This window comes from Poecilia reticulata, linkage group LG7 (assembly GCF_000633615.1).
Source record: "Poecilia reticulata strain Guanapo linkage group LG7, Guppy_female_1.0+MT, whole genome shotgun sequence".
NCBI lineage: Eukaryota > Metazoa > Chordata > Actinopteri > Cyprinodontiformes > Poeciliidae > Poecilia > Poecilia reticulata.
Window position 1 is genome coordinate 20,897,698 of NC_024337.1, and position 9,899 is coordinate 20,907,596.

The window sequence follows — 9,899 nt, forward strand, 5'->3', positions numbered from 1 at the left end:
TATTCTATTTTTTTATTTGTGGTGTTTTGTGATGTTTCAGGAAAAAATGAAGACTAAGGAATTCACATCTTAGTTTGACCTCTAAATTAGCTATTCCCTATGTGTGTGTAGACTCAGCCTGCAGGCCTCTAGCAGTCATAGCTGCAGTAGTGCTGCACTGTTGGCTGTGTGCCTAGCTTAGAAAAAAGAAGAAACAGTAATTGGTGGACAGGGAGAGAAAGGGCAACATACTACTACAGGCCTGTCTTATATGTGTGTCTGTGTGTGATTTTACTTGTATTTTAGTATTTTATAACATGCCTACCACAACTTAGGTATGCATCAACACTTTTAGATTGCATTTTTACTTCTCCCTATTGTTAATATATTCAGGCAGCCTTCCAAAACTCCATTTGTGTCAAACATGTTTGCCAAATGGTGTGTTTGTTATTGTCAACTCTACCTTCCAAATCTAATCTTTGAAAATCTGCAAATATAATGAAAGGGGGAGAAATAAAATTGGATTCAACAAAAAGAAAAGCAAATGAGACAAACAGAAACTGGCAAGTTAGAGGTTTGTTTGGGGTGAACCTGCACAGCAACACAAACAGAAACAGAATCCTATGAAAAAACTAAAGCTTTTGTGCTGCTTTTGTTAGCGCAGTCCATCTCTTATGTCCTATCTAAACCTGTCTAGGAGAGCACACTTATGTAGCACCTACTACAGTCGATAGAGGCTGTCAGGGAATGGATGTGCCACCTGACAGAGTTTAGAGTGGCTGCCTGGACATCTGGAGGGTTCTGATATGATCACAGTCTTCTTTAGGTCCAGATGTAACAAAAAGACGGATTTACTCACAGTCACTTTCTGTAATTGGAACCTTGTTTCAGCTGTTGTAGAGGCGTAGGAGGGGAGAAAGAGACGATATAGAGGTGAATTGTGTCTTTCAGCCCAGGGTTCCTACAATATGTTGTCTAGACATTGTAATCCTCAAGAGAGAGGAGTAGAAGGCTGCAGGTGCCACAAGGGAGAAGTAAATGAGAATGGAAGGTCACAATAGAAAATACCTGTCTCCTTCTTACTCCTCCACTCTTAAACATTTTAGACTTTCATAGGAGATTAAGCACCTTGATGATCATATTGCTCCTTATAATTGTCATTGCTCCCTACAGAAATCTTTTATCTTCAGAATGTAGTTTTGTAATGTAGTCATGCAAAGTGAGTCTCCAACATATATTTTAACTGTATCTTATTTTTCTGAAGATGTTAGATGACATTGATTGTGCTTCTCTTTCACGTATGATATATCATAATCTCTGATCAAATAACAATAAGTGAGAAACTTCCTGCTGATGGATACTTATCAGTATCTTCTAACAAAAGTCTAGAATTAGATTTTTTTTTTTTTTTTACCAAAGTGATGTCAAAATAGTTACAAAATGACAGTTGATGATGTCAACTGTAGTAGATGACTTGTTTTTGTATCTGAAAAACATGACTAAAATGGCAAAACTTAAAAATGGAGAAGACGTGTAAATGACCAGCAAACATCAAGGAACTTGTCGCTCCCTCCACATTTACTGGCATCTCTGGTAATCTTGCCCATGTCTACAGTAAAAACAGTTATTCAAATTTTTAAACAACTGGAAAATTGGTGAACAAACCTGGATGAGAACCAAACATCTTGTCACCAAGCAAAGTGAAAATGTCGGTAAAGAGAAGAAAAAGAAACTCTGAAGTTCAGTTTTGGATCATGAGTGTCATCATGGGGACGTCAATTGTTTACGCAAAATATTAGACAGTGACTCTTAAAAGTTTATGATGTAATTTAAATCATAATACATTTTTAAATACTAGATATATAAATCATTTAGCTTGTCAATCAGCTCAACTGAAAATACACATTCACAGATGTTTTTTTTTTTTTTGGCAAAATTAGTTTCAAACTCTGACTTGAGCAATGTGAAATATTAGTTTCTTGTTTATTTGGTTATTTTTCAGTCCATCTCAATGCAAATATCTGATGCTGAACAGGCCAAAACTGACATTCACCTTGACTTAAAGAAGCAAAAAGAAAGAAAAGTGTGATGCTGCCAACACCTTCTTTCACTTTGTGTAAGGTGTTTTTTTGATATGTGGTGCTGTTTTTGTGCCAAAGCTCAGTACGGTTTGTTTGTTTTCTGACTCTGTTAGGTATCCTGAGTGATCTTTGATGTTGGGGATCAGTTACTCTTCTAAAGATCCTGAGAACTTTGTTAAACTCCAGGGTGCCATAAGCCATCTGAAATACATTTTATGCAAAAATGTGCCAGACTTTCCCACACAACTGAAAATGAGTCATCTCTGGGACTTTCACCAGGATAATTATTTGAAGTATATTGCCAAATATCTGAGAAATGGTCCACCAGACACAAACTCCCCCTCCTCTTCGACTCTTTCAGTTCCCAGACATAAATCCTGTTGAAAACTTGATTACTGAGCTCAAGAGCAAAAAGCATGAGAGGACCGAAGAATCTGGCTGATCTACAGAGACTGTGGAAAGAGAAATCCTCTCTGTATGCTCTAATCTTGTCAATTGTTGTAGAAGTGTTAAATAATGCCCCCTTGGTAAAAGGTGGCTTGTTAAAAGTTTTAATGATTGGAGATGCCAATTAGAAAGCTACCATTGATCTAGCATAAAAGGAAATATTGTGTAGTGTAGGTTCCCTCATCTTCCACCCCCTCTCAAAAAATATTCAAATTACAAGTGTTATTCATTTTAAGACTTTTTGCACATCAGTTTGTTAATTAATGTGGAGGTGGCTGATGGAAGCCAAGTTTTCTAAGACTTATTTTCCAGTCTATTTACAATAACACTGAGAAAGCACAATCTGTGAACAGTTTACCGCCTAGTGGAGGTTAGGAATCACAGTCACACCTAAATGGTTAATATTCACAAATACTTGAGATCCACTTTAAAATCACCGTTAAGTACATATATGTTAATATGAACATTAGAAACTGTATAAGTCCTACCACAGAAGCTACTATCGGCAGTCTTCCTTAATTCTGCTCTTCGGGCCAATCAGAGCCAAGAAAAATAAATAGCACTCCTTGGGTTGGCTGCTTTGCAAACGCCATCCAATAGTATATTGGCATTGCACCCAGATAAGTAGCATTGCACCCAGATATGTTTAGCTTCCAAAGGTTTTTTTTTTAAATATGTTAGATATGCTTTTAAAAAAAACATTGCAAAAAGGTGGATTTCCCACAAATAATTTTGAGTGATCTACATTAAAAATGTAAATGGATTAATCTGTGAATACTGAACTGCAAAGAGGTGGGGGTCCACTGCATGTATGTTATTTGTTTCTTCATGTAATTCCAACTAGTAACACACTGGACAAATCTTAGAAATGGTTTGACTTAATGGAAAGTTATAATGTAATGCAATGTTTACCAGTACTCTCTGATGTTTTGCTTCTCACTGAGTGTGTTTGGTTGTTGTTTTTTGGTGGGTGTTTTTTTTTTTTTTTTGCAGCAATTTCAGCTGCATCCCAACCACACAAAATATGTGCCATTTTTTATGTTACAACTGTCATTGCCTTGATGGTATTCATATGAAACTCTTTTAAATCATTCTGTCCACAGTGAAGTTTGACGACTGCATGGGGAATGAGGCCGTGGTTTTCCAGAGCACCGACCCGGTCTTCAACGTCCGGACAGATGGATCCATCTTTGCCAAGGGACAGGGAGCCGGCTTGGATGAGACAGTTCAGTTTAAAGTGACAGCGCGTGGCCCTCACACAAATGTCTGGGAGACTTTGGTTCAACTGACCCTGATTGACCTGTCGTCATCAGGGCAAAATGAAAATGAGGTGAGTTACACACAGAAATATCACGCTTCAAGTTTCAATTATCATCTCAAAGGTCCCTTTTTCTATCACATTTCCTCCAGTGGTCTGGTGATACTAACAGCCCAGAATCAGGTCAAAACTCCTTGGGGATTTGAGAACTAGAGAGAGAGAGGGTGAGAGTAGCAGCAATGGCAGACAGTTAAAAGTGATAAAATCGCGCTGCCACATGGGGGAGAGAATGTTTCCCTTAGCCATAAGCTGTTATTGGAAAACATCCGGCGCCTGTGCACCCCAGGGGTTCTTGGCTCTTTCGTTTCTATTTAAAAGCTGTCAGAGGTCAGGAGAAGACTGAGCAGTCTGAGCTAAGCTGTCCCCATGAATACAGAAGCACACGGCCAAATCAGATAGTCGATACCAACACGAGCCTTAATCAGATTAAAGCAATGAAAACACAAATAATTAAGAGCCAGTGTTCACTTACTTGGTGCAACATCTTCCCGGGATCAATAGGTTCTTCACCAGATCAGGTCTAAATGAGACAAAAATGCAATATAAGTTATAATTATATAATACCTAAACCTCTCACACATTTTCTAGAATTACATAGGATATAGAAAGACTTAAAACTGCAGCAAATTGTTTAAAAAATGTATCATTTTCCTAGTAGTTGGAATCGTACTACCAACTTGTGAAAATTGGTAATAGAATTCCACATGTAGCTAGAACTCCAAGTTGATCTGTGTTCATCAGAAAAATGTATCGACAAATAATTTGTCCTTTTAAAAAGTAATTTTCTAATACCGCAAGTCTTAAGGGATAATTAACACATTTTAAAATCACAAAACAAAGTTTGCTTTAAACAAAGCAACTGTCTGGGACTCACAATAATTTGTCAGCGGCATTGAGATTCCTAGGGTGTGTATTTAAATCGCTTAACAAGTAGAACGCATAGAAGACACAGTTTTGTATCCGTTTCCTTGGTAGTTGTGAGAAAATTGAATCAGTGATACAGCCCTTGAATCAAAAAGACAAGTATAGAGTGGGACCTCAGCCAACAAACGATTTATTATTGTAAGTATAAATATTGCCCTGCGACAGACTGGCGACCTGTCCAGGGTGACCCCGCCTCTCGCCCGGAACGTTAGCTGGAGAAAGACATTAGCAACCCTCCCGACCCCACTAAGGGACAAGGGTGTACAGAAAATGGATGAATGGATGGATGGTATAAATATGCTTTTCATACGCGGAATAGCCTGGCCTTTATCTACATAATTTTGTAATTCAGGCAATTCAAATGATTCACCGCATGGTATGAGCCTTAGTGTTAAAGCACGCAGTATTAAAGGTCAAATGAGTGGCTATTTTGCTTTATTTCCCAGTGAGTCCGTGAATAGCACATAATAGACAGATGAATGACGGAGGAGCTAGACGTGTGGTCAGCAGTCACAGGTATGCTACAAGTTGTAAGCGGCATGTATTCAGGAGGAGAACGCAGGGCACTGAAACAAAACGTGATGTTTCATTATGGAAATGCCGCTTTGTGGCGCGCTCTGTTGAATAATAACTTCCAGATGTCTCGGTAGCCAGGGGCTGGCTGATATCAAAGCATGCAGGGTTTTGGGGAGGCAGTGCTGTGGAGGGGAAGAGCTGGGACCATCGCCAGCTGGCTAAGGCTGACGGCACCAGGGCTGTGGGTCCGCATCCATTTCACACTCGCTGATTCCTGTTCACATAGCATTGGTGTGCCTAAGCGAGTGTGTGTTCGGTATGTATGTGAGGATGTTATTTTATTGTGGGAGATTATGCTGGATCAAGTACGAATTATGCTAATTTTGCATTTAATTTTTAATGCCGTGTATGTTCTGTGTGTATTTGTCCTTTTGTTTTGGGCATAAAATGTCTTATATTTGCGAGCCTATGGGTTTGAGCTTTGCGAGGCTGCATGCCAAAGCATATGCTCTCTATCTGTGCTGGATTAAATGGAAATAACACAACCTTTAAATCACTAAATCCAAAAAGCTGTTGTTAGAAATTCTGATCTAAATCCAGCCTATTTGTGCTGTTTTGTCAACCATCTCTGATAATGGTTTCAGTAAGTGCACAAACACCGTTCCTTAACTTGTTTTTTTTTTTTTTTTCCCTCCCTTAGTTGCAACACGCTTCAGCACTTTTCATTTTTCTTTCTGTCAAAGTGTGAATAAGACTCTGAGGAGCAGGGTTTCATTAAACTTGCTCCATGATAGGGGAGAAAAGCTCACTTAAGGTTTTTTTGTAATGGTGATGGCACTGCCCTTTTTTCTGGCTTTGTCTCCTTCCCTCTGTCTTTTTTCTTCAGTTTTCCCCCGGGAGCTCACTAGTACCTGTTAGCATGTGCAGATAAAAAGCCGCGGTGTTTCACTTATTTAGTGCAAGGGAATGGGTGAAGATGAGGGGTGTGGGAATGGGTGGGTAGGTGGGTTATCTCACATCTGCTTATGACATCTCTCACACTCATTCATTTTAGTTTAACCTTAACGTGTGTTTCACTACTTTGTGGGGAATGGAGGCATGAGCTGCAGCCAACCCCACTAAGCTTTTATCTGTCTTACAAAGAAAAAAAAGAGTTCATTTGTCCAGACCTAGATCACATCTGTCACATCCCACTTTACTGACAAATCACATTCGTGCACATAAGCATGCTGTACTGGCAGAGTCCAGTTTGTTGAATGTGGACTGAATGTAAGGGTTCATTTGCATGTTCCAGTGAACCTGTCACACAGTACAACAAACATATGGAGAGTACTGGATTGCCTGTTTTGCGAACTGGTAACATTGTACATAGATAGGAGAAAGTGTCAGCGTTTGTGTGGGCCGTTGCAAGTCAGCATGCTGAGCGTAATTAAGAGTGTAGTGTTTTTTAAGGACTTTGCCTCCCCTAGTGGCCAAAATAAGAGATAAACCTAGGTGTGTGTGAACCTATTTTGCTTATTTGTCATAATCAGATGTTTCAGACTGTGAAACAATGTTAATATAGGACAATGATAATTGAATTAAATAAGAAAACAGTTTTCAAACAATTTTCAAATGAGGATTTTATTTATGAAAAGAAAAAAGGCATTTAAACCAAGCCAATCCTGTGGATAAGTAATTGTAAACATAGTAGATACTTGTATCTCATTTGGTAGACAATCATCATCATCAGTATTTAATCAGGGTAGTAATTTTTTTTTTTAGTTTAAGTATTTTTGTTTTCCATAAAAAACAGCAAGTGAGTGTGATATTTAAAAAATAAACTAAAATAGAGTAAAATTAGAAAATGAGCAAAGTGATCCATAGTAAATAAATAAATCTGACCAAAATAAAAATTATTTCTTTGTTAAGCAACAGTACAACCCAGTTTTTACAACGTTATAAGAGAAAACCAGATTTAGAGCACGGCGACTTGCCTTGTACACATTAGAACCTGTGACTTTTCAGGATCCATGACTAAAATAATGAGCACATAAAAAACCCTGTTTTTAAGGAAACAATCAGCATCAGTGATATTAATGCAGCTGGTTTTTACTACCATTGTGGGGCACAGAAATCTGTTCTAATATATTTGACATGGACATTTATAGAGCAATCATAGTGGATGTTCTTATGATGAGGAATCTAACAAACTATCTCTTAACTGAAGTCCAATGCCAACCTAGAGCTCCCTCACCAACCACATCCCTTTTTTATATAACAATCTTTCCCTTTGCTCTGTCACTTAAAGTGTCATTGGAAAACGCAGAACAAGATGTTTAAAGCCGCACATTTGGATGATCAAAGCAAACATGACACCTTACCCCAGAATCCCCCCACCATCTACGGCCCACACCATTACCCACCCACACAAACCCATGCATGCATAAACCGTAAGTCAGGTTAGTTGGCACATTTTCTGTAAAACAGCCTTAAAAGCTTTTCTTTTTCTTCTTCTTTGTCTTCTTCTTGAGCGTCCGTCTAATGAAAGCAACCTTGAAAGCATTGTTTCCGCTGGCAGATACAACCCAACCCCCTACGGAGCCTTGACCAGGCAAGAACAAACAGATAGTCAAAGAAAAAAACACTTTTTTATAGACTGCATGGTACAGGACCTTCAACTTTCAATTTGTGCCAGGAGCCATTGCTGCCTTACACTGTAGTCTGCTCCTTTCTCAGTGTTTTCAAATGTCAGCTGTTGTGGTGGATCTGTAAACCGATACATTCTTCACAGGTATTGTAAAATGAAATGTAGACTATCTACTAACCTCACCAATCTTATCATATGCTACAGTGTGCACATAGTGTAATGATATATAAATACATATTAAAATAATCTATTTTCTTTATGCCAAACTTCACACAATTTCTCTTGTACAAACACCATCCTGTCCACACAAACATTCCCACACTCAGAAATTCCACCTCAACAGTTCTTGGGCTTTAATAAAACATTCCTTGAGAGTGGTTTCCAGTCACTGTTTTTTGTATATGTTTTTTTTTTTTTTTTTTTTTCCAAACCCAAATACTTGCTACCACGACTCCCCAATTTTTTTTATAATGTTCTAGATTTTTTATTTTTATTATTATTATTTGGATTATATTTCACTTCTGGATTTGTGATTTTATGCTGACTGGGGGTAGATTCAAGCAACAAATTAGGGAAGACTACACAGTTCAAATATGTTTAGTAAAGTCAACACACTGCTAGACAAACATTGTAGACATAAAATGTAAAACTTTGCTGGACATCAACATTTTTAGTTATTTGCAGCTGGTGCTTTACAAAGCACAGGAATTCACAAATAAAGCTCTTCCTCTACTCTGCATTTCTTTATTCACGCTTTATTATGTGCCTGTTGAAAGTATGTTCACGTACGGACACTAAATCTAGGTGGCATTAGCTTTATAGCTTGATATTTGATGTAGTTTGTTCTGACACAAGAATGAGTTAATGCTCATAAAGAGGTTGAAAATTGGCTCTCCTTTTGTTCCTTTTCTGATCATTTCTCAAAAAGACGGTTTTGTGGTGGACCTGAACATATGTGAGGACAGGAGCACAATAAATGATTGAAGTGTATATCTGTGACTCAGCTGACTGTCTGCTAAAAGAGGCTTTAAATCCAACATCAGACATGCTCTCTGTTAATAGGCTTTTTATATCCAACATAAATGACAAAGCCTGAAGTTTATGGTCTTGTTCACACCCATATATACAGACATAACAAGTAATACCAGCTCTGTTCTGCCCTGCTGGTGCTTTCTTTCCTGTCACATTTCTGTCGGCACTTAAAAGTTTCAATTTCTTTTTCTAATTCTCAGAATACATTGAGTTTCTATGTTCAGAGTATTTTAGCCTTTGAGCAATTAGTTTAAAGAACATGCTTGCTATACATTGTGAACTTCGGCTCCATAGCAACACCATGTGTAGGTGATGATATGACACTGAATAGTTCACAATTATGGCCTGAGGCAGGAGGTATAGAGAGCTATTGAAATATCATTTTTTTTTATTCCCATTTCAAAGACTTCTCAGAACAGCAAGGCTATTGTAAGAGGTTAGGCTGCATTTTTAAACATGAAAGAGCAGCTTATCGAGAGTTTACGCTCAGATCAATCTTGGCTTGTATTACAGAGATTCTGTGTTATTACATGTTAATGTTTTTTCTATTTTTCCTACTATTCACACAAGGGTTCAACTACTAATACAACTTCACTTTGCTACTACATTATTTTACATTTTCTTCCATCACTAATTACTTCCCGAGGAAAAAAAAGAATTGCATAGACATAATATGCTGTGTGATGCCATGCAATAATATTATAAATATTGAGGTAATATTTAGTATTTTGTGAGAAAATATATAGAAGTTGGTTTGTGTTGGCACTGCTGTGAAAACAGCTCTGCTCCTCCATGGTGCCATTTTTGTAAAATCTGGGGCAAATCTTCAGTTTGGTGGCCCATATTAACCCCTGGCAGTCAAAACAGCTTGACATCCCACAATCAGCCAGGGGCTGTTTGTGGCTCACAGCTGTGTGTGTGTGCGTGTGCGTGCGTGTGTGTGTGTGTGTGTGTGTGTGTGTGTGTGTGTGTG

At 38.1% G+C, this 9,899-nt stretch overlaps 1 protein-coding gene across 1 annotated transcript in view; it reads left to right on the forward strand.

The window, feature by feature from the left end:
- The window catches only part of LOC103467941 (cadherin-4-like), a 258,410-nt gene that overhangs the window by 179,866 nt on the left and 68,645 nt on the right, over positions 1-9,899 (forward strand). Inside the window, exon 4 of the mRNA XM_017305652.1 lies at positions 3,611-3,837. Within this exon, the coding sequence (XP_017161141.1) occupies positions 3,611-3,837 (227 nt within the window). The remainder of the gene's footprint in view (positions 1-3,610; positions 3,838-9,899) is intronic.